This window comes from Harpia harpyja, chromosome Z (genome assembly GCF_026419915.1).
Source record: "Harpia harpyja isolate bHarHar1 chromosome Z, bHarHar1 primary haplotype, whole genome shotgun sequence".
NCBI lineage: Eukaryota > Metazoa > Chordata > Aves > Accipitriformes > Accipitridae > Harpia > Harpia harpyja.
The window spans coordinates 44328346-44353247 of record NC_068969.1 but is presented as its reverse complement, the minus strand read 5'-3'; the positions used below and the strand labels follow the sequence as shown (position 1 = coordinate 44353247).

The 24902-nt window shown below is 39.6% G+C and overlaps 1 protein-coding gene across 2 annotated transcripts in view; it reads left to right on the top strand.

Moving 5' to 3' along the window:
• The window catches only part of MTAP (methylthioadenosine phosphorylase), a 33525-nt gene extending 9119 nt beyond the window's left edge, over positions 1-24406 (top strand). Inside the window, exons 3-8 of one of the 2 annotated variants that reach the window (XM_052778066.1) lie at positions 4065-4123; positions 6483-6650; positions 13619-13721; positions 17107-17346; positions 17894-18016; positions 23464-24406. In XM_052778066.1, the coding sequence (XP_052634026.1) occupies positions 4065-4123; positions 6483-6650; positions 13619-13721; positions 17107-17346; positions 17894-18016; positions 23464-23502 (732 nt within the window). In that variant the 3' untranslated portion in view covers positions 23503-24406. The remainder of the gene's footprint in view (positions 1-4064; positions 4124-6482; positions 6651-13618; positions 13722-17106; positions 17347-17893; positions 18017-23463) is intronic. The other variant, XM_052778067.1, reaches the window with a different exon arrangement.
• The last annotated feature ends 496 nt before the right edge of the window (positions 24407-24902 follow it).

Here is a 24902-nt window from a genome sequence, read left to right as displayed (position 1 = left end):
TAAAAATGCAAAGTGTACAATTGTATTCTCCTTAAATTTTTGTTTTTAATGCTTAAGTTTCTTGGCAAGGACATAGCCAAAAGACTTTTAGCTGAAAACCTTTCTGGTGGTGACATTCCTTGCCACCTTTGACAACAGCAAAATAGACATTTCTTTAATGCTGTTTCTTTACTTTTAGAAGCAGAATAATAGCTTACATTTTGTTCATATAGAGTCCTTGGATTGTCTTCTGCTTTGGCCTTCTCAAATCCTAAGAATCATTTAATAATAAAACTTACATCATTAGGGAATGTGGGGATATTTTTTTCAGGTGAAGTATGGAAAAATTTAAAGGAAACTAGTATGAGAATTTTTGCAGTTCTCTGTACTGGCATTGGTCCTCCTGTGATCTTTCAAGTTACATTAGTAATACTAGTGAAAATGCAGTACATTAGGTTTTTAAAAAATAAATATGCTTACAGCTGTTAATATTCCAGCCGTCTTTTCTCCCTTGCCCACTTCTACCATTTTCATTGCATCAAAAATTTGGATTCTATGGAAAATACCCTAAAACTTTTTGGCATTCCAACTCCAGATGTGGAAAACATTGTTCTTTTATAGGATAAGAAAATGGCTTGCAACAGCATTTATCTTCATCATTGAATTTTGAAGCTCCTAATAAAACTTTGTTCAGAATATACCTTTAGTTAGATCGTTTTACTTTCTGGATGACAGAACTTGGTTCTGAATCACCTTTCCCCAAATCAGCAAAATATCTTCCCGTTCTAGAAAATTATTTTAGGTGCCCCCCTTTTTTTGGTCATAGGTATATCTGGCAAAGTAGGCGCAGCAAGGGGCCCACCTTGCAAATGAGCTTTGTATGCTTGCATCAGGAAGATCAGACCATGTAATGTGACACTTAAGCTCCTCTTCTGCTTCCACAAAATGATGTACATCTTTTGGTTCCTAGACTAGATTACAGGTTAAATGAAGGCTTGGGGAACTTATGAGATACTTCTCCATCTCAGGTTTTCATTAGATTTTTATTTGCTTGTTCATTCTATTTTCTGTTCCAGCTTGCTTCTGATGTGAGACCAAGGAAAAAATGAATTCTGTAAGCACCACGTGAACAATACTTCATGCATATTTGTGTTGCAGACAAAGGGAATTTATTTCAATTGTTTGTTACTGTAATAATTTAGGGTTAACTGCCCAGGGTTCTTTGCTTCCTTTTCTGTTTTGCAACACTGAATAATATATATCTGACTTGGATTTTATGGAAGGGGGAAGTAGTTAAATATGTATATGAATTATTAATGTTTGACAACTTTTTATTGGGCCTTTTATTAAATCCTGCTTTAAAAATACTGTATTAGAGCTTTGAATTTAGATTGTTCCATTGGAAGTTTCTATTACTTTATCAGCATTTCAAAGCTCCTGACTGCAACTGAGGTAATATTACAGGGGTACAGCACTGGGAAGAACTTGTGGGAAAAGGAGAGCGGAACAGAAGTATACAGTAGCTCTGTTATATGGTTAACACATAGTTTGAAATTTCTGTATCTTTCACCTGTAACTTTACACATGTTGATTTATCCTTATTTCTTCTCTTCTAATGGCCCATGATACAGTATCTGCAAATTCTTTTCTTAAACTGTCAGTTCATCATTTAGCAGCACATTCTTTGTTCCAAATCTTTTCTTTTCTCTGCCATGTTTCTAGCAATCATGTGCAAGAAAGGTGTTCAGGCAGTCACATGGAAGATGCCCTGAATGTGTTCTGTGGAAATCTGTGTAAAGATGACAACCAGTCCTGTTACACAGCCACCCTGAAGCCTTTTGAAGTGACTAGGATGGCAGCAGATAGGGAAGGAAACCCTAGCTGCTGCAACTAGATTTTGAAGCCTGTTGAATTTCAAAGCTGTTGCATTGTTGCTGTGTCAGCAGTGTATGCTAGTGGAGTTCTGTGGTGGGGATGAATATCAAATAGCAGTTAAATTGCACCTTTCGACCCCAAATCTTTTGGAAATTAATACAAACTTTTATCTATCACTTGCACTAAACTTGAATATGTCACTTGTAAAGCAAAGGATCCAGTCTTCAACTTACTGATCTTTACTTTTCATTTTGATAGGAGGCAAGGAATTTTGGCTGAAGTCTTCTTTAGTTTTTAAGAGTATTTTTGTATCCTGCTGTGAGTGAAGTTGCATGCTTATTACTTCACACAGCAAATGTGTGCTCTCTAAACAAAACAAACCAAAAAAACAAAACCCCCGTGCTGATTATTGTGAACCTTCATTGAGATGGAATGTTGGAACATCAAAATTCCTTGGCACCTAGACAGCAAGGCTTTTGCCCTGTGCGAAATTTCACTCTTAAAGCCGTGTCTGGTTCAGAACAGTATATGTAAAGTAAGGTAAATAGATTAAACGTTTAAATGACAATAGGTTAATATTAAATGGAGACTTTTAAAAAGAAATCAGAACACACTACAGTTCTAGAAATAAAATTTCTGAACATTCCCTTTATTAAAACAAAAAAGTGGTAAATCTGTGCCTGGCAGAATTTAAACCTAGGTGATTGAGTAAACTGTGGTGCTCTGAAGAGATTTCACATTAAAAATTACCCAAAGGAGCTATGCAATAGGGAGTAGAAAGTGGTGTTTTTATTAGAAATTAGTTATCTCTAAAATGCAGCTATGTGGGACTCACATATTACTTTATTCTAGATCTCTGCAAATTTTCAAGTGTATAATAGAATTAACAGCTGTAAAACTAAATGCTAACTGAAATCTTGCCGCTAGCATTAAAATACAAATAAAATTATATCAGGTAGCAGGCAACAGAACATTGCTAAATGCAAATGTGTGAGTCCTTCCAGACACTTGCAAACTTGTGATCAGTAAATAAATCATAATTTTGTTAATAGCTATTTCAGCTTTAAATCCCAAGGGCATGGAAAGAGAGATTGGCACAGCGTGGCTTCTAGCTTACTTGCAGTTTCTTCTACACTGCAATAAAAAGAGTGAAATGTGTGCAGTTCTGAATTGGGCAGAAGAAGGAGCACATCCAGCTGCACAGATGCATCTGGATTAGTTTAGTATTTAATTAAACAGAGGCTTTACATTTTTTAACAAAAAGGGAAGCTAGAAGCATTCTGTATTTCAGATCCCTAATGCATATAGCCAGGAACAGAACGCAGCCCACAGAGCAGTTAATTACTTGGGGGCTGCCCTGCATGGGCAGTATGACCATGTCCAAGGCAGAGCACATGTCCCAGCTGGGCAGCTAAAAATAAAATGCTCTAGCTTCCTGGCTGTTTGGTTCATCGGGAGGAATGCATGTTCTCATGGTGTAGCTGAGAGGAGAGTGCAAGCTGTCTTCTGGTCCCTAGGCTGACCAAATACAACACTGCTTCTGCCACTAGTGTACCAGAAGTTCTCTGTCATATCACAGTTCACTTCCCAAAAGCGGGACTCCCAGCAGCAGGGAAGAGGGAGTTTATCGGGAAGCTGGGGGGGGGGGGGGTGAAGGGTAGGTTGGAGGAGTCTAGAACTCCTCCTCACACCCCTAGCATGAGCTACGGGGGTGAAGGGGGACAGAGAGGAGAATGGGGAGTGTTACAGAAAGGGACAGATTAAATGTGATTTCTTTTGGGAGGGGGCCTTTAGTAGGAAATGGCACCTGTTTAGCAAAAAGCCACCGAAGTTTACAGAAGAGAGTGAGAGGTCTAACCAATTTAAAGGCAACACCTATGTGCTTTGTTTTTTATATTTGTCTATCACTGTTTGAAATACTGTTTCAAACTATTTGAAAGTATTACTGTTTCAAAACCTAAAGTAAGGAGTTGCAATATTGTTAGTAGGAACACAGAAAAATTGTGATAATCCCTCTGGTGTCAGGTTTGATCTTCTGTTCCAGACAGTTTTCTAATCTGCCATATCAAATTACAGAGCTCAGCAGAAGAAAATGGGAGACTACAGGGGTAACCAGTATTTCCTAACTATCCTGCTTATTTTTAAGTAGCAGTTAAGGTTTCTAATGTGATTGTCAGGCTGTAACTCATTTTTATTTGATTGTTTTGCAGCCCTCGGATGCTTTGATATTGGGAAAGATAAAAAATGTGGACTGTGTGCTGTTGGCAAGGTAAATGAGCATTTTAAGAGGTTTTATATTATGTGTCTTAAAGGTTTCTCAGAAGTTTTTTCTTTTTACATTAGGTGAACTGAATTTTTACTCTGACTTCATCTTGCTCTGGGGTTGCTAGCAAAGTCCCGCAGAAGTCTGGGTTTTTCCCTGAACAAATTTAGTGCTGCAAGGACTGAGAGTATTAAAAATACCATCTAGGTTAGGAAAGAGAAATCCAGTGGGGGGTGCTGCCCTAGTAAGAATGGTAACCTGCAAGGCTGCCTGCTCTGGTGGTAGGTAGGTGGTGCCTGATAACCTCAGTAATCAGACTGCTCCCTGTGTTTGCAAATTTCCTTTGTGAAACTGGGAAATTGCCTGTTTCCAGATGAACTGTATCTCTGGTACCACTACAGACTCTTCCAAATTATTCCCTGTGATTATTAAGTCTTCTGGCTGTTACCTTTATTGCTTACGAGGCTGGATTCCCTGTAGCTCTCCCTCCCTGGGTCATTTTTATTCAGACATCTCTTACCATACTCAGAAGAGACTCTGGAAGCAGGATCTGCAGATGAGTGCATGGAAATTTCACACTAATGTAACCATGGATATCTAAGACCAGTGTGCTACTAGGTTAAATATAAGAACGCTAACACAGTTTTTAGCATTTGGACAGCATGGGCAGAGCCAGGCACTGGTAACAGGGTCCATCACCAGTCCCAGACAAGTTGAGGCAATGAATCCAAGTCCAGGATCCACCCAGGGAGTCCAGGCAGGAGCAGTAGCAGATGGGGCCAGAGACAGAGTTGGAGACAAGGCTGCGGCATGTGTCCAAAGGTTGTCCAGAAAACAGTCCTGTAGACAATCTACAGCAAGGTCTGAAAGCCATCCAGGAGACAGGGCTGGGGATGGGCACACTGTGACATAGCTCAGGCCAAGAGAGAAGGCTAGGGCCTGAGCTTGGAGGCAGGAGCACCTAGGCTCACAGACACCGGTTGTTTGGGTGGAGGCCCAGGGTGAGGCTGGCCAGGGCAATTACCGCCCAGTGATGCACTCAGGGCCCTGATTCTTTTCATGCCAGTTTTTCTGTTAAGCTGCTGACTGTTACCATCTCTGCAACTACCCTTCTGTCTGTGGTTTTACTTTTCTTATCTTGCATGGACTTTGCTCATGTATTCTATTACACCTGGACAACATTTTTCTCATTTTCTCAAATGAAATGCTAAGCCAAGATCTCATAGCTGTGCTGTATCAAAGTAGGCCTTGGGCTACAGATGGCTGAACAGCTCAGCTGTGGTTTACATCCTCACTGGGATTTATGACCATTCACATATGACCATTGTGAGTTTACTTTTGGGGCTAAGGTACCTGCAACTTCATTTTGTGTTTCGGGAAAAATAACAGAATTGCTTGTGAATGCCAGATTTAAAGTAAAAGGCGTGTATATTCTAGAAGAAGGTTATGACAACAACTGCAACATTTAACAATAAATCTTATCAGAAAACATGGGAATCCTGCTTGACAGTGCTTGGTCATTGTCTGTGTAACTCCCAGTTCCCAGCTGATAAAGTTCTTAAGACCTTTTGGTCTCTGTGAAGGAATCAGTTGGGAAATTAAGTTCCTCCTTTCCTCTTACATGGTTGAAAATAATTTTCAAATGTGTTCAATCATTATGTGAGTGATGTACCCCTGTAGCGGTGACAGGGATAACACGAAAGCTTGTGCTTATAAGACTATGTATTTCCTGTCTTGGTGAAAAAATATACTGCAACAGTGTGAAGTCATTCTTCTAATTTATGAAAGCTGTCAGATCATTTTAAGAGCAAAGAGAAAAATGTGATGATTCTACTGTTTTCTTTGGGAAGGTGACAGATAAAAACAGCATGTTCTTTCTGTTTTGAATTTCCTGTGATGTGCCACTCTTTTCTGAGTGGGAGAATACAAACAGCACTTCTGAGCAGAAAGTTTGTAGAGGTGTATGTAAATCTTAGAAATCTGTTGTAGTGTATGGAAGATTTAATTTGTTATACCTGGGTTTTCAGAATCTATGGAACTGACTTAGAAAATTCAGAGAAAAATGCTTTTTGTACTCTTGAAGCTGCTAATGTCTATTTGGATTGTATTTTCAAGATTCTTTTCATTACAGTCTTGAACTTAAAAATTTTGCATTTAAAAAGAAAACTACACCACTACTTCTTAAATCAAATCTTGAGAGAACCTTAATACAGTTAGGAAAGCTACACTGGAAGTAGCTGAAATGATCAGTTCCACTTCCAATGCTGTTATGGAAATTACATTTTCTGGAATTTTCTTTATCTGGGAGAAGGAAGACAATTTCAGTCTGATTTATTTTACTCTCTTGCAACATGTATCTTTGCAGACATGGAAGGCATCATACAATTATGCCATCAAATGTCAATTACCGTGCCAATATCTGGGCATTAAAAGAAGAAAATTGTTCACATGTATTAGTGACTACTGCCTGTGGCTCATTACGAGAGGAAATACAACCTGGTGATCTTGTCATAATTGACCAGTTCATTGACAGGTGAGTAACATTGGTTTTAACTGTGTTCTTAGTTTTGGAGGAGAAAAAAGGGGACAAGTGGGGTTAAACCATATAATAACATGTTAATGTTAAATTAAGTTTTTGTGGAATGAGGTGATAGCCTCAGTTCTTACGGCAAAAAGTGAGATTCATACAAGAAGACGTGATAGGAAACAGGAATGAAATTACAAAAAATTCAGGTCTAACAGACATAGATGAAATACCAGGCTTTGAAGAATGACCTCAAATGAACTAAAGTATAGCTCCTTGGGAAGAGTCTTCTGAAGAGGAGATATCTCCTCTTCTCAAGTGTGGGAGAGGAACATGGATAAAAGCACAGGCTGTTACAAGTTTTGAGAAGAATCTGAAATGAAATGGAGGGGTACAAGAAGGCATAGTAGGAGCCAGGTAGGAAAATTTATGCAGTAATAATGAGGCTCTACAGAAGAGAGATCAAATGCAACACAGCAGGAAAAGAAAGGAGGTTGTTTTAAAACGAGGGTAGATGCTAACATTTTCTATTTGCTAAGAATCATAAGGAAGTAAATTTTTTCCAAAGTCTCTGTACTCCAGTCAGTCGTCCCCTCCTTGATTATCTGATGTTTAGAAAAATTCAAGCAAACGGGGGAGGGGAGGAGGGAAGCTATGTTTAAAGATTGCCAAGCACACCAAATATTTAAAAAATAGTTGCACATTTTAAGATGTAAGTTTATTATTAGTACTCACAGGTGTACTATATCTGGAAGTCCTGTTTGGGTATTCCACCCAATTTTAAGTGTTTGGAATGGTTTATGCAGCTTCTTTGTGCTTTGTGGGGCTGCTGGCAATATTTCTTTGCCAACTGAACATGTATACCTAGGTTTGTTCTCTGCAGTGCAGTGCTATTCAAGTTTTGACTTACTGACATTTTTGTGTGTGTGTAACTGAAATGCTCTTCTTGTAAGAGAGTACATTTTAAGTAGAGTGTATCTAAATGACTAAGTACCCTGCAGGAGCAATCCCCATATAAACTGCTTCCTGTTATACTAGAGTTGATTTATGGGTGGAGAGCAGCTGTATTGCTGACAGTGGTCTTTTTTTTTTCTTTTTTTCAAGTCTAAAAGTATTTAGGCTGATCACTTTGTTTATACAGATTAAATCATAATCATCCTTATTCTGCCAGTAGTACTTTGAAAGGAGTAATTTTAGTATCAATATTGATTTGTATAGGAAAGATACTAAACATACTTCCATACACGGTTTGGATGATTGTGAGTAAAGCACCAGTTATTTTGACAGCATTATCATCTAGCAGACTCCTGAGTAGGTAAGGGGAGCCTAATCGTGCTAAGCTGTGAATTGCATGCATAGTAGGAAGTAGCCTCTGGCCCAGAGAGCCTGCAGTTTTAAACAAGAAACAGTTGGAATGATTGCAGTTATTATCTGCTACGGATGAGGGGTGGAAGTATGGAGAAACTAACTCTTGCAGAGGTCAGGCAGAAAGACATTGACAGAGCCAGGAAATGAACCCAGATATGAAATCTGAGACCATCCGTCATCCAAAATGTCATTATCAAAATTAACAATTAATTCTGAAGCTACCTAATCTCTTCCCACAGGTTTACATTTCCCAGCATTTGCCAGTCTTCATCAAAACTTCTGAGCTGGAAAGGAAATAATCAGCTTGGTTAAGTTTGGGTTTTAAGGACATGTCCCTTTCAAGAAGGAAAAAAATATGGGGGTGTTATAGAACAAATCAGTATATTTATCTGATGAGAAGATGAGTGAAAGGACAGGGTTCATTTACATTGCAGCAAAGAAGGCAAAGTATCTTGGGCTGTATTAGTAGGGGTGTTGCCAGCAGGCCAAGGGAGGTGATCCTTCTTCCCCTCTACTCAGCACTGGTGAAGCCACACCTGGAATACTGTGTCCAGTGCTGGGCTCCCCAGTGCAAGAGGGACATGGACATACTGGAGAGAGTTCAGCAAAGGACCACGAACGTGCTGAAGGGACTGGAGCATCTTTCCTGTGAGGAAAAGTTGGGAGAGGTGGGACTGTTCAGCCTGGAGAAGGGAAGACTCAAGGAGGATCTCATCAATGGGGAACCTGAAGGGAGGGTGCAAAGAAGACGGAGGCAGGCTCTTTCCAGTGGAGGCCGGTGACAGGATGAGAGGCAATGGGCACAAACTGAAACACAGGAGGTTTCCTCTGAACATCAGGAAACACTTTTTCACTGTGAGAGTGACAGAGTACTGGCACAGGTTGCCCAAGCAGGTGGTGGAGTCTCCCTGCTTGGAGATATTCAAAAGCTGCCTGGACATGGTCCTGGGCAACCAGTTCTAGGTGGCCCTGCCTGAGCAGGGGGTTGGACCAGGTGACCTGCAGAGGTCCCTTCTAACCTCAACCATTCAGTGATTCTGTGAACTGCATCTTCATTTAGAGTTTATTCAGGTGGTCACCAGTAGTAATGACATAGCCCATATATGAGCAGTGTTTCATTTGAGCAAGTAAGTTTTAATTTCGATGTAGAAGAGTGGGACCTTGTGGGGACTTGTTTCATGGCTTTAGGAAACCAAGAAGCTTCTCAGAAGAGCACATGTCTAAGTGTGGAAAACAATATGTAATATGAATTTAAAAATCATTACTAGCTTGCCCTTTAATTCAGAAAACTGACAAGTCATAATAGTCTGTTTCATTTGACAATTGATTTCTGTGAGAAGTCTTTTTCTCCAGTGATCTTTGCCAGTGGGTGTTAGACTGCTGGTTCTTTGGATGTAGGGTCTGCATTTTTGCCTTTCAGATGGGTGTATCATCTGTAAGAGTGATTGTATTATATGTCATAAATCATTATGAAAACAGCACTGCTGATGGGAAGGTAATTTCATGGGACAAAATGATTATTTGTCCACCAAAGTCTGAAAAGGTGCAATTTTTCTGAAATACCTTGTAATGAAAGATCAGGGTCTTGCAAGCAAACTACGTCAGCAGTCTTGGAAAGAAGGTACTGGTTAAAGCTGCAGAAACAGTCAGTTATTTTTCTTGAAAGGTATCCTGGCTTCTATATAGTTACTAACCCATACCAGGTACTACATAGCAAAGAGGCTTGTGTCTAGGTGGGAAGGATTTACTCAAGCTGCCATTAAAATCAGTGCCTTCCAGGTGTCCAGGTACCTTTTGGTATCTGGGCTCTACTTCTCAGTAGAGAGCACATCATTACTCTCCTTCCGGGTGTGAAGCAAGAAGAAGAAATAGTGAATGGGAATGGGAGAAGACCTAGAAATGAGCAGAAAGCTGTAGGCACAAATTGTAATTTGCTCCCCTTGGGCATGTACACTGTGGCATTAATGACAGAATCTCAATATATGAAGTTGTGTAGGACTTCTACCTAGTTTAGAGCATATGTTTGACTTACAGTGAGGAACACTGAATAGGTGTAGTAAGAACTATATAGCAGTTCCAAACTTTTGAGAGCTTAGTTCTGCAGATCATTAGCACTGCTAGTAAGTGTTTGGTTTGGTATATAGTCTCTGCTTTCTTCAGGCTTACCTATTAGTTTGTATCTTTAAGCAATAAAAGATACATTTTGTTAAGTAAGTACCAAAATATTTACATGGTGTTCTCCCTACTTCGAAATACAAAAGTAACCACAGGTACTATTATGGGCTACAACAGTTGTTCTCTTCTTTGAAACAAGTGCCTAAAAAAAAATCTGGAAGAATTTTTTTTTTATGTCTTTGGCTCCTGTTAGTTTATTACAGTGCTGTTAGTCAACTGGCTAGATCAGACTGATTAGGGGCTTTTTAATACTTTCTGTTTGGTTTGCTGCTGATGTTTGCTAAGAAAAGAAGAGTAAGAAGGTAACTACTTACTTGGATGACTCAGTTCTGTCAGGAAGATGCAGAAAATAGCTTCATAAAAGAAATCCTGTAACAGCTGCCAACTTTATTGTTTGAATTCTTTGTGTGACATACACCACTACTCTGTAACATTTTTCATGGGAGAATTTTCTTTCATTGTCCCCAAAGAGGCAGAGCATGCTGGGGCTGCTTTTTATACAGCAGATGCCAGTGTGAATTTTCATTTTGTTCTTTAATTACTAATAACCTGTTGATAATTCAACACTACTGGAAGAAAGGCGAAGATGATGATGCAAGTGGTAGAGGACTGTTTGTCACAGATGGAAATGATTGGTTTCTTCACTTACTTGAGTTGGATTTTGCTTCCTAGCATCAGTCATAGTCAGCATTGCCAGAAAATCTTGTGTTACTGTGATAAAATCAAAATGAAGGAGCAAAAGCCACCTTACTGTCTGATTAAAAATGTGGCTATTGCTGCAGGGTGGGGAATACAAACTCTTAGCACACCTTCAAAACTGCAGTACACGCAGCTCTGAATCTGAAAAAGCAGTAAGGGCAAGGCAGGCATGGTAAAACTATGCAACAGTGCAAGGGTTTGCTTGAGCTGTGAGTACCACTGTCTCCCTGAGCTTGATACACAAGCAGTTATGCACAAAAACATACATGCCCCTTTCCCAGGGAGAGAATTCCCTTTTCTCCTGTACTGCTGTCCACTGTTTGGCACAGAGTGGGTACAGTGGGGGTTCTCCGTAGAGCCCTACAGAGGTCAGATGGCCAGCAGGAGCTGTGCAGCCCCAGCTCTTAGCTGCTTCCTTGTAGTTATCAGTCCAGTGCTTTCAAGTGCTGCTTCTGATCTCACCCACTGGGGGCATCTCTGTACTTTCCCTTTACGCTATCCTTGAGCTGTCTGGATTGTGCGCTTCTACTACGAATAGTGTGGCTAGTTTCTAGGCAGGCACTTGGTGACTGCTTCCTGTTTTAATGTAAACAACCAGGCAGTTGTGTAACATTCAGTCGTGCTCTGTTGTTAAGCAGGCCCTCCTTCTGATGGAGGGCATACAGACTTCTCTACATTAAAAACTGTGAGATCTAAGGAACAGATTGTCTTTGAAGAGTGGCTGTTGAGTTCCTTATATCTTGTTTCCTGCTGATTCCATAAGGAGTCACGTGGGGTACGTGGGGAAGGTCTTGAAACTCCTGTGATAAGAGGAGCCTTAGGCAGATACTGTCCTTTGCTCTCTGGCTCTTGGTCTCTGTGAGAGTAAGGCAAGAAAAGCATCTGTGATTTTGTAACCTTCGTTCTCTTTGCAAGGGATGCAGAGGAGCGGTATTGCAGTGGTGAAAATTATGTGCTGCTGCCCTGTACCTTGCAGACAGGTGCGTGGGACAGATCAGGATCGCCAACTCCTGACCTGAGTAGCAGGGCTACAGAAATGAGGAGAGGCTAAAAGGCATTCCTCTGTGACAGCCATCAATTCACAGATAGCAAGAATCAAAGATGGGTTCAAATCTGCCTTTATTCTTGCCCTAAGCCTAGGAACTTACAGACACATCAGCTGGCCCCATATCGAATAGCTGTGGCCTTTGCAAAGTTGCAGCTTTCCATGCAGAAGAGAAGTTGTTGCACTCCGAGTACAAATACATGTGGTCCATCGCTCAGAGCAGTCATAGGTCTTACTGTTGTTACCTATTCCCATGCAGTTTGTACGTATGGTGCTAAACATAGTGGGATTTCTTTATTAGACCATGTAGTGATGCGGCCGTTCTTTCCAAAGAACACAGGGTATCTGAAAGTCAGAGATTAATATTTATACATACGTGATTTTTCCTCAGGGCTTTACTGAGTGAAAGGGCCTGACTAACATCATCTGAGATATTATAATGCAGGAAATGGATGATGACTTTTCCCGTTTCCTCCAATTCTAAATAATTCATTCGCAGACACTGAAAAAAAATGTGTAAAATTGGATACATTCTATTTGCAGCTCTTCAGTATCCCATAAAGGAAAAATTAAAATTAGCGTTTCAACCGATTTTAACAGCTGTATCCCATTTTGCATATGTTTTTAATCTGCTGATCTCTTTTCCTATTTTATAACCTCACCCTTAAGGCTACCCTATTGGTTCTTTTTTTTTTTTTTAAATCTACTCTAACATGTTACTTGTATTTAAAACCTTCTTCTAAATATTTGCTGGTGACTTAGGTGAGGAACTGTTGTGAGCAGTATTACCAGCAGAAATTTTGTATTTTAACTGTGGATTGAATTTGGCTGTTGGCTTACTTTTCTCCTATAAAGTACAATATGTGACACACTGGGGCAAAGAAGGCAATGTCTCAACAAATTTTGTTCCAGAAGGTTTTCGCCATCCAGTTGGCTGAATCAGCTTGAGGCAGTGCATTTGAAGGTAAAGTGATAGTGGGTAACAGTTCCAGTTGTCAAAATGGCATGCTGGATGGTAATTTCTGCAGCATGTTTGACCATTTTCATGCAAGCAAACAGTTTCTCAATTGAAAGAAGGGAGAAAAAGGATTTTTCTACTTGCAAGTTGCCAATGCATGTGTGTAATCTTTCTGAGAATATGAAGGCACCCTTTTCCAGGGTTTTTCTCTGGGTTTTGAATTCACACCTCTTTTGTTCAGGAAGCTGTTCGTATAAATTCCCATCCTTTCAATGTAGGAATGCAATGATATGAACAAGCTCTATTTTGACAAGCTTTGTGGTAATTCAGACTTGATTCCTTCCCTTCCTGAAAGCTTACTGTGCTCTTTTTCTCAGAGATTACTTGCCTGACTATTAAATTTAGCTGATTTCTTTTGGGTAGAATCGCAGCATAGTGTAGCTGTTTGTGTCATTTACGAAGAAATAAGCACTTCAGTGTTTTGTTAACAATAGATTTTCTCTAATTAATTGACAATGCAGTACTGGAGTAACAGTTTTATTTTTATACTCTTGAGCTCAATGCTGAAAGGTTTGTACAGAGGCAAAACAGGATTACAGGTGGTCATTAATATCATACTGATACTTTTGTTCCCTCACAGGTATGCTATGTTTTCTGAAATGTGTAAATTTCTTGCTTACTCTTCTGTTTCCTTCCCATTCTTCTCCCTAAACATGTTTTCTACTTTTCTAGGACAACTAAAAGACATTGTACTTTATACGATGGGCAACATTCCTCTCTGCCAGGAGTATGTCATATTCCAATGGCAGAGCCGTTCTGCACCAAAACCAGAGAGGTTAGTGAATTTTGTAATAGTATTTAGAAATGTTTTTTTACGGCACTTATTCATGATATAGTATACTCTAATTATGCATTCTTAGAATACAGAGGTAATCTGCACCTCTTTATTCCCGTTTTTCAGATATATATGATGGTATTAAGGAAAAATGTAACATTTGGAAGGCATGGGAAGTAAAAGATCTTGTGTCTATAGGAGCTGTCTTCCTAAGGGAGCTATGCGGAAGATGCCAGTTGGCAACCTAGATTTCCCTGGGGTCTTAATAACAGGACAAAAGATCTTTATTTATCAGGTAACAAGCCAAGAGAGGAACAAAGTGGACAAAGCAGGAAGATAGAATTAGGAATTAGTTCCTTTTTGTTCTGAATAAAACTGCACCTATGGTAGAGACACTTTACATACTTAATACAAAAATTGAATAAATAGTACTTTAGCATTCACAGAAATTACAATATTGCATTTGTGCTTTTATGCATTGTAGCAGTGGGTGGTGGTGAAGAGTCAAGGCTTAGTTTAAAGGATGTTAAATGTAGAAACAAGCCAAATTACAGTAGGCTTTTATTCTTAACTGTTGCTCTTAGTTTTGTCACTTCAAGATTTTCAGGCTTCAAAAACAGTTAGACTAAGCAGTGTGAAACACTGCTCTGTTTTTCAGCACCTTTATAAGCTTCTGGGAGGAGTGTATCTGTGATTAAATATGCCAACTTAGTGTATTCTTAGACCTGAGGAAAAGAGAAGGTGAAGATTGAACTGCGTACTTTGTGCTGTTGTGGAATGCTCTGATGAGAAGCTGCAAGGAGTTACATTCTCCAGGGGCACAGGAATGCTTACAGAATCAGTCATATCCATCTAAGAGACGCAGTTACTGCACTGAGCAGGACAAAGCTGAATTGTGAAGCAGGTGGCCAAATCTGTACACAGAGCATGTACAAATATTTGTACTACTGAGCAATGAAGTAAAGACATTTTAAATCTCATGAGGAAACAAACCACTACATATTATACATGTGCATGCTTTTGCCCTTCATAATTTGAGCAGCAAATTATGCAAAACACTTTGCATTTTTCATCCAACAAGAGCCTATCACATGCTCTTACTAAAGATTAGTTGGCATATAGTTGCTTACTGACTTTGAGCATGATGTCATGTCACAACAGATTCAAGGAGTTTATTGAGAGCTAACTGTACACTTTCTGAAATGGATTAAAAACAATGTTATTACTGAAGTGATTGGCAGTACTTCACACTGTGTCTCTTTCTTCTTTTTTAAAAAAGGTAAGCAGATATGCATAAGCCATTTCCTGAGCTTGCAGGAAACATACACCAAGGCTAGTTTTCATTCGATTGTTAAGTAGCTAGAGACAGTGTTCTTCGGGTATTACATTTTTTGAAAAGCCAACAGAGAAATGCTCCTTTTCAAACAGAGAAAAAACATTTAGGTACTTCCCAGTCTCACATGTGATCATTATCTCATTAGCCTATGGGTTCTAATCAGCCTAACAGATGTTTTAAAGAACATGTGGTTTTGAGGTCTTAGTGAGGCTGAAAAGGGATACTTTCACTTCATTTGAAAATACCAGATAAAAGTGACTTAAACTTTTTTCCTGGAACTATCCCTGAAAATTGTTTGGATCGTTTCAGCCCAGTTTATCCTAATTCAGGGGAATTTCGTAGATAAATGCAATAATAATAAACCCAAAACTATTAATGTAATAGACTATTTAAGGAATTTTGCATGAAAACATCTGAAAACTTTATATTAAATTGTGTTTGTGCAAATACAAGAAAATACTCTGGTTTACTTGGTTTATGCACTGTAAATTAAATGAGAATCTGAAAGGAGTTTATCTTTTCTCCAACTGCAAATTTTTTAATAATGTAGGGTGCCTTGGTTATTACTGTTTTCCAAAACTGGGGCTCACTGCAATATCTTATAGGGAGTGAAGTTGGAACTTTGTAAAAAGTTTCGGGGAAATACTGCTCAACTGTGGTTTAAGTCAAACCACGACTGAACTTGTCTATTGATATATTAGCAATGTCTAATTAACTGGCTATCAGTGAATCATATATTCAGAATTAATATCAGCAATAAACCACAATATTAGGTGTAATTAATATTAGATTAACTTACAGCATGTTAATAAACACCTACAAATTTCTAAGTGTCATTCTGTGGCTAATCCCCAGAAGCTCTGCTTTACCCCTACACGCATATTCACGCAGTTGCATGCACAAATACCCTTCCCCAGCACATGTGGGTTACATGCATACCCACCCTCTTCAGGAGTGCAGGTTTACCTGTTCACATGCATCTGCAGTGGGAGATGTGGGTACTCGGCCTTTATGTGTACTTGTGCTGCTCCACACAATCCACTGATCCACGTTCCAGCGAGGAGACACCTCACAAGGTCACACCGTACACTCGAGGTATTGCTGCTTGTAGCACCCGTGTATGACAGGTTGACCAACCAGCTGGAGTGCAGGCTTTGCACAGGGTTTTGCTCCACCTGGCCTGTGTGAAGGTCATGATGCTGACAAGTCAGCTTCTAGTGGTGTCAGACTAGGTTTTCACTGCTGCTGTGTTGTGAAGGTCTTTCCTGTCCTGTCACAAATTTTCATGGTGCTTTTATACTTATTTTCAAGTGTTTCTTTTCTGTTGATGGTCATTTTAAACAGATGTCATCATAGTTACTTTCCCCTTCCTACTCAGGACAGTTATGGGTGTCCTAGTCCCATTTACACATGCTGGTACACTCTTATTCCTACTGTATCAACTGGTGTTACCCAGGCCATTTACCAAGAGAGAAAGTCATGATGATGCTGCCATATACAAGGTCCTAGTTGGAACTGTAAAGACTAATGTGAAGTACATGGTATATGTAAAGTGCACAGCTCAGTCACTGACATGGGAAAATGTAGTAATAATTTCTCTACAGATTCCCAGGGTAGTCTTTGAAGTATGTGCTTGTAAAGTTTTACTTTCAAAAAGTAAATTTCCTATTAACTGTTCTCACCAGCTCAACTCCACCATGTGGTAATGTAGCGCTCAATGGAGCGTTTTCACCATTCTGTTCTCAAGGTAAGCACAGCCTAAATATCATGCAAAAATCTTCTGTTTTCCAATCTTCTTGATCTGCACTGAAAACAATAATCCAACTGATACTAACAAACTCAGATATCATTCCTGTTAGTAGGACTATTAATTTCTCTTGCTGGATGAGGAAACTGAAACTGATCCTTGGTTTTGGACAGCTGTAGCCCTGTGAAGGTTGACTGCTTTGTATAAAGCTAATTCCTTTTGTATATAAGTTTTTTGATGGAATGCAAAAGCTGTGCACCAGGGGAATTGTTTCCTTTTCCCGATATTGGCCTCTTTTGCAGGTTCTTATTGAGACTGCCAAGAAGCTTGGGCTCCAGTGTCATTCCAAGGGGACAGTGATCACAATCGAAGGCCCACGTTTCAGTTCTCGAGCGGAAAGCTTGATGTTTCGCAGCTGGGGAGCTGATGTTATCAACATGACCACAGTGCCTGAAGTGATTCTTGCGAAAGAAGCTGGAATGAGTTATGCTAGTATTGCCATGGCAACAGATTACGACTGCTGGAAGGAACATGAAGAAGCAGTGAGTGAAGCTTTTTTTCCTCTGGGTCTTGTCCTGAGGGATCTGGATGAGAACCTGTAGGTTTTGATAAGAGATCACATACTGGACTAAATCTGTTCTTACTTAGATCAGTATCACTGAGTTATTCTGGATGAACAATTGTGAAAGGAAGAACGTAAAGTAAGAAGAAAGAAAGTAATTGTTGCTACCTCATTCATTTTCATAAACTTGCTTCACTACTAGCAAACCTTTTATCTCCTCTTGTCTGAATCATGGAGTCTGTGTGTATGAAGCTCATGAGCTCTGTGTATGAGCTTGTCCTCCCATAATTGGTCTAGTGTTTTTTTCTTTTGCAGCTCTCTGCAAAATGATGTATCTGCTTTAGTTCTCCTATTTGTGTAAAATACAATCAGACATAAACCCACAGAGGAAAGAAGTTTTTAATGGCTAAAAATATTGTGGCTTCACCTTTTCACTTAGAGATGTATGAGTTAAATGATTTATTTGGGTATTTAAAATGTGTGCCATCAAAATTGAAAGACAGCACTCAGTTTTATTGTACTTCTAGGTGTCAGTGGATAAAGTTTTAAAGACGCTGAAAGGGAATGCAAATAAGGCTACTAGCATACTCCTTACTGCTATACCTCAGATAGGTTCCATGGAATGGACCGACACCCTGCACACCCTGAAAGTAAGTACACACATGAGGCTGATGAGTACTGAGGACAATGTATGCATATGTACACATAATACAGGTATATGTTCCAAGATGTTTCTGCTGAAATCATAACTTCTTAGAGTAGATGCTTCAACAAACCAAATCTGTTCAAGATGGGCAAACAAATTCATTAAGACTCTCACAAGCTTTATTGCAAAGATCTACCTTCCGTTTCACAAGAAATGTTACAAAAGGTAAAAAAAAATAAGGACATCTGTGTATGGTTGATGAAGTGTTACCCTTCATAGCACAGGTAAGGTACAAAACTATGTGAGTATCCAAATGAAAAACCTGTACCTCCACTCAGCTTTAGCTTAGATCTTAGAACAACAGAGACCCAAGCGGAGAAGACTGAACCAAACCAGAAACATTATGCTCTCTTTAATATGTAAAAGGAGAGGAGTCTGTTACAAGATACAGGTAATAACCAGACTGAAATTATTAGAATTGTGATCTTCCACAGGTTTCAGATCCATAGGGCATGAAAAAAAAAATGAAAAAGAAAAACATTTCAAAATATATTGGTGAAGGAATTTTTAGGCAGAATTTTTCTTAGGCAAGAGTTTACTTACGTGTTTTATATCAACTCTATTTCACAGGCATGCTTGAGATTCATATGTGGCTATAACATAGAGGGAAAGAACAATGTTAAAATAGTTTGGGTGTCTGTCCAGCTTCTCAACAAGCTTTTTGTGACAAGTAGCCACTTCCAAGAGTACAAAAGCATGAAGTGTGAGAGCAACTGAGGATTATATTGAGATGGTATGGGAGACAGGGAAGGAGAATTGGAATATGAAAGGCAAAGAGCAGACAGAAGTGGGCCACAAGGATCTCTGTTAGTGGAAGCAGCAGTCTGAAAAGGAGGAAGCCTGTTGAGGAAACTTGAGAGAGTCCAGTCTCTGGTAACTCTCTCCTGTCTTAGGTTCTTTCTCTTTTCACTGTGTTGACTGAAATTTGAATGGGTAAGAAAGATGAACACAGATAATAAGTCATGTCTTCATGTCTCTGAAAGTGTGTCCTTGAAATTCAACTATCAACAGAACTGTATGTGCTGTAAAAATCTTCCATGTCGTCTGATTGGGATCAAATTTTCAGTTTTGTTTCCAGTATGGTTCTCTTGTCAGTGACTCTCATCTCTAGTTTAGTCAGTGTCCTAAAGGAAAGACATATTAAGCAAAATTCACCCCAGACACTTTTAAGCATACTTGACCAGGTCAGGTTCATGGAGGTCCAACCCAAATACTTGAAATGAGTCTTTTGCTGATTCTTCACTAGAAAACCTACTTTTTATTAGGAAGCCTTGGATTATGTTTATGACTATTCCTCACCCAGTTATCTGAAACAGCTATTTTAATGTCCCCTCTATACATTTGTGAGAGGTAACAAACTTTTCCCTTTCCCCTTTGCAGTGTTTAGGAAGTTGTGTCATGGATGGGTAAGGGGGGCAACAGAATCAGTATTCCTTCTCCACTCTAATCCACAGAAAACATTTTCAGAGGGCTGGGCCACACTTTTTTTTTAATACAGATGCCTAGCTATACAAAAAAACTCAGAGTTTGAACAAGTAATCTAAAAAATGTGCTAGGTATTCCTCAGCTACTTTGGCCATGCTGGCATGGAAGGAAATTTCCCAGGTATATAACGCTGCTTAAGTACTGAGGGATCTGCCTCCAGTTCTGGTGGGTGTACTTCAGTAAGCAGTGTCATGTTGGTTTTCCCTTGCATGATTGTCTTGATTCTTCATTGGGAGTGAAAGAGCAGGTGACTGGAAAGAGCTGGCACTGAGTTTGCAAGATTGCCCTTTAATGAACGCTAACCCTTCTTTCATTTCATTGTCAGCTGTTTAAAACACCAATGCAAGTGCTTCCTCCAGCTCCGTCCCTGAACTACTGTTTGCTGAAAGAAGAAAATATGATGCACCAGAGGAAGAGTCACTCCATTCTAATGTAGCTTCTTACAGTCTTTCTCTTAATCATCTGCTACTGCCCGGGTATCGGTGATGCGTATTGAGATCGTTTCACTTGGGCTTGGCAACTCGTACGTGTTTATGCTCTTTGCTGATAGTGGCTTGGTCTGAGTGATAATATACTGAGAAAGGGAGTTGATTTGAAGACATTAGAAGAACTTGAAACAGGAACTAGGTATTGGCAGTGAGGACTGAGATTTTGTGTCAGGAGAGTAGGAGTCAATTGGTTTTGATTTAACACAACCAAGTACACTGGAAAAGTGACAGGGAAGTCTGAGGCTTTGGAGGCTTCCTCTGATTTTACTTAGGAAGGGCAGGAAGGGCTAAAAATCTTTCTGTTTGAGGCATTAAATGGTGGTAGAGTAGATGAAGGATTGGTCCTAGGCTTCTGTGTTAATGAGTAAGGACAGAGGCAATTTTGCAATACAGCAAAGAGAGAGATGCATGTATGTGCCTCTGTATGAGTGCATACAAGTGTGTAGTTGAACCATAAAGAGTTTTAAAAAACTATTCTCTTTGTTGATTTGAAGTGTTCTTCTGTATATTTTACTCTGGGAATTTTGAAAGTCAGATGATGGCGTTTTTGAACTGATCTTTCTGAGGCACCTTTTCCTAGAGCTTGAAGGCAGCGCCTCTTGCATGCCCTGTGGTAATGTGGTAAGGAACACAGACAAGGAGGGAGCTGAGCAAGACTGCATCTGGTACTCTGCTATCAGTGATGATGTAAAGCCATGCCAGCCTATATCCAAGCTGCAGCTGGGCATCTCAAACGGACATTTGCCAGCGTCTGTTTCTAGTGTTTGGGGAAGCATGTGAAGCTATGAAGTTCTACATGGACACAGCTTTTCCTTTCTGAGTTCTGTAATCTGGCTGCTGTGACTGGAGGAACTTCACCAGGCAGGAGAAAACACGCTGCCAGTCTCTTTGCCCACCTGCATTTACCTATCTGCTCCCATGGCGGTATACATCCCACACACCCACACATGTGGTGATGTCACCTCTGAATCTCACAGTGGTCTTTAGGAGACCCTGGAGTGTTGAAACAAGAATGTCCAAGGGCTGTTTTTCTGCTAAAGGACAGGCTGCCTGCCATCCATTCCTTTTCATGTGTCTTTTCATCTGTGATGTGCCAGTGAGTTTAAGTGTAGTTTGAAAGTTACTATTTTTTAACTGCCTAAGATGTCTTTAGGCCGGTATTTCCTGGCTCTGTTGCTGTGAAAAGAGATCATTCTCCAGGCTTAGGTTACATAAGCTTGAAAAAAATGTTTGGAGCAAACTTTTCTGTGGGCACAGAATCTTTCTAGAGCCTGTCATTTTGAAGCATGGCCAGGGTACAAAGCTCTTGCTCTTTCAGAACAGGGTATGACCACATTGTATTTATGTCATGGATCAGGAGACACAGATGATGCTATTGATCACAGTGATTTCTGGCTGGTGTCAGGGAAATTTCTGGATAGGAAGGGTGAGCCATGGGTGATATACAGCTGGATCTGCTGTTCACTGAGAAGAGTTGTTTAGTGAGGTGACAATCAGTGGCAGTTGTTGCTGTAATTCTCGTGAAATAGTGGCATTCCACACCCTATAGAGAGCAAGGAGGGCAAGTAGCAGAGTACAGATGCTGGAGTTCAGGTAAGCGTACTTGGGTTTAACCAGTGAATCATCTCATGGGAGGCAGCTCTGAAGGGGCAAGGAGCTCCAGAAAGCTGGCAGGTCTTTAAGGGCAGCATTCTCTAAGCACAGGGGTGATCCACAGAAAGACCAACTGGGAGACTGACTTGGCTAAACAGGAAACAGAGCTCCAGTGTGAAAATGCAGCATTCAAGGGTTGGAAGCAGGTACAAGCTACAAAGAAGGAATCCAGAAGCAAGAGCAGGCATGTAGGGTTGATTTCAGGAAAACCAGACTTTGCCTGTAGTTGACACTTCAAAGGGACGTCAAAGGCAACAAGAACTTCAGCCACTGCCTTGATATCAAAAGCTGATCAAGTAAAATGTGCACTCATTGCCTAATGAAGTAAACAAATTAGTGACAGCAGACAATTTCAAAAGGGAACCAGTATAGTAGATTATTTTTTATCTTTGTTAGGAAAAGTATTGGTGAGAAGGGAAAAACTGTCTTGTTGAAAAGAATTTTGACTCATAACAACTGGGAATTGAGCTCTGTACCTTTATTAGAGAAAGGTTCAGCCCCATGAGGATTGGGAGAGCATCTGTACTGGGATGGTAAAAGGAATGTCATGTTAGAACTGATTTTTATTACAGCGTGGATGCAAGAAAATCAGCTTGTGGTGAGGTGTCATTGCTTCTGTGAATGCTCCTCAGGTAAACTTCTTGACTCTGTGAGGAGACCTGCTGATATTACCTGCCTTTTTTGAACTTCTGTACTAGCCTATGTGAAATGGTATTTGTCAGACCTCTGATACAAGGAATAATGTTGTACTTTGGTAAGAGAGCTGTGGTAGGTGAATACTCTGGGATAGTTTAGATTGGGTAAGGTATCTGTAGATGTGTTTCAGCACACTTCTTCATTGACATACTTGGACTTTTAATATGTTTGGTAGCTAACAAGTTGAAGGGCATAAAGGTTAACATTTTTCAGCCATTTTTTCTAGTCTATCACAAACTGAAACTGACATTCATATGTTATGAATGTAGAGCTCTGATCTAGTAAATATTCTTGAGTAATTTTCTTCCTCAAAAAATACCTCAATGAAATCAGTGAACACACTTATGTGACTAGGGTGAATTGGTTCAGGTGAATAAGGTGGAGGGGAAAAACTCATTGAGGCTTCACTTCAACTGTAGTTGCATTGGTCTACATACTGTGGTCCTTGCAGGCTAAGGACCTCTCAAGAAAGCTGAGACTGAAATGTTTCTCAGGTCCTACCCTTGAATGAGGCTGATGTCAAAGTTGGCTGTCCCTGCATAACATGACTATTTCATTCACTCCCAGTCAGTGTACCTTTAGAGAAAGGTTTCTGTTCTTGATAGCTGTACTTCAAAATTGATGAAGAAACATGTAGAAATCACTTTTTTAAAGGAACTTCATTTTCAGAGCCTTCTGATAATATTTGTAAAGAGCTTTCTATTAATATGATGTATGTAAGCCAGTATGCTAGCCTTAAAAACAAAAAGCAAGCTGCACTTGTAGCCTGTGATCCTGAAGTCCTTAATTTAGTGTTTCTGCAATATGATTGTTGTTCTCAATACCAATAAGCCTGTTACATAGATACAAAGTTGTAATGACAAGTCCTTGAACTGTTGTAGCGTATGCCCTCCCTGCAATTCATTTAATTTTTGTGGTGTTGGAGGAAGTTGGAGATACTATCAACATGGAAAGAGTTACACATGTTTGTAATCCAAATGGAAGCGATGTAGTCTGCCTTTATGTTGAAAAGTAATTCTGCTCTGCATTGGCAGAGGAAGCATTCATCTACTTTGGCTTTGTATTTCAGACAACAGTGCAGTGTTCAGTCCTCCTGCCAAAGCAGTAACAACCTGGATGGACCTTGAAGTTTGGGTGCTCACAAGGAAGAGTGGATCACTTTCAAACTTCCAGAGTTTATAATATCTTCAAGAGTTGTTACAAGTGTAAAAGAATGGAGTAAACGTTGACTGATGATAATGTATAAGACAGCTTTTATAACCTTTATCATGCTTCATAATGTATAAGATGGCTGAATTTAGATTTTTTAGTATGTTTTAAACTAGGAATAGCGTTACTGTCAAGCTGGATCAGACAGTGGCCAAAGAAAAAAGTCAGCAGCAAGTTGTCATCCTCTATTCAGTGATACCTTTAGCTGATGGAAGAAGGGAAAGGCTAGGTAATACTCTGTTGCAATTTTGTAAGACATAAGAAAGCAGATTCACAGGTATGCTATTTGCTTTGCAATTTCTGCCTCCCATCTTTTCCTTTGACAAGGCAAATGGTTACAGTTCACTCCAGAAACATACCAGAAAAACCAAACAGGCCATTTCAAATTATACTATTTTTATACATTATCCGGATTTTTTATTTCAGTAGGTTTTTTTTAAAAGCAGTGGGTTTTGTTTGTGTGCTAGAAGACATGGTTTAATAATTGTAGTTCTTTTCAGAGCAGCAGTTGTGTAATGAATGAATGTTCTTATTTAGGTAATGCCTAAGTCAAATTTGTGCCTGAAGATTTACTTATGTGACTTACAGAACGGTACAGAAAAGTACTTTGCTTCCAGTGTCCTGAACACTGTGCTGGCCTTTTGCTGCTTCATTGATCTGAAAAACTCCAGATTTAGTTTCTATTTTAAGTGATGAATGTGCTCAAGTGCTTTGAATGTATGCATTTCTTTTTTTTAATACAATTTGACTTCAGTAAAATAATCTGCAGCTTCTTTTCTAGTAAATAAAACAAATGAAACCTATGCTTTTGCAAACTGTGTGGAAATTGGTTTTTTTAATTTGCTTCTAGTCATTAGTGAGTGAATTTTGTTTGTCTGACAACAACTTTTGCCATTCATGGAACAGGTTGATGATGATACCTTGTAAACACCCCTTTTAGAAAGACCACTTTTAGAAAATACTGTGCTGCTTAGAACTTAAGGTTCTAAGTCCCTGAAACAACAGGGATTGCTGAGACAGAAGTGGATCAGAATGCAATCCAAGCCAAGCAAGGGAGAGAAGTCAGAAACATGAAAGGTATGGATTCTCACAGCAATGTAAAAAAAAAAAAAAAAAATTAATCCAAAGAAAAATTTTAAAAAGCAGGTACGTAAGCTTTTTAGCTTGCTAGTCTTGTTAGACACCCAGTCTCCTGCTGCGAAAGCCTTTAGATTTGGACATATTCTCCCTAGCAAAACCAGTACAGGTGCTTTTCAGATACTGGGGAAAATAGCTTAACCATCTTTCCATATTTCCTGG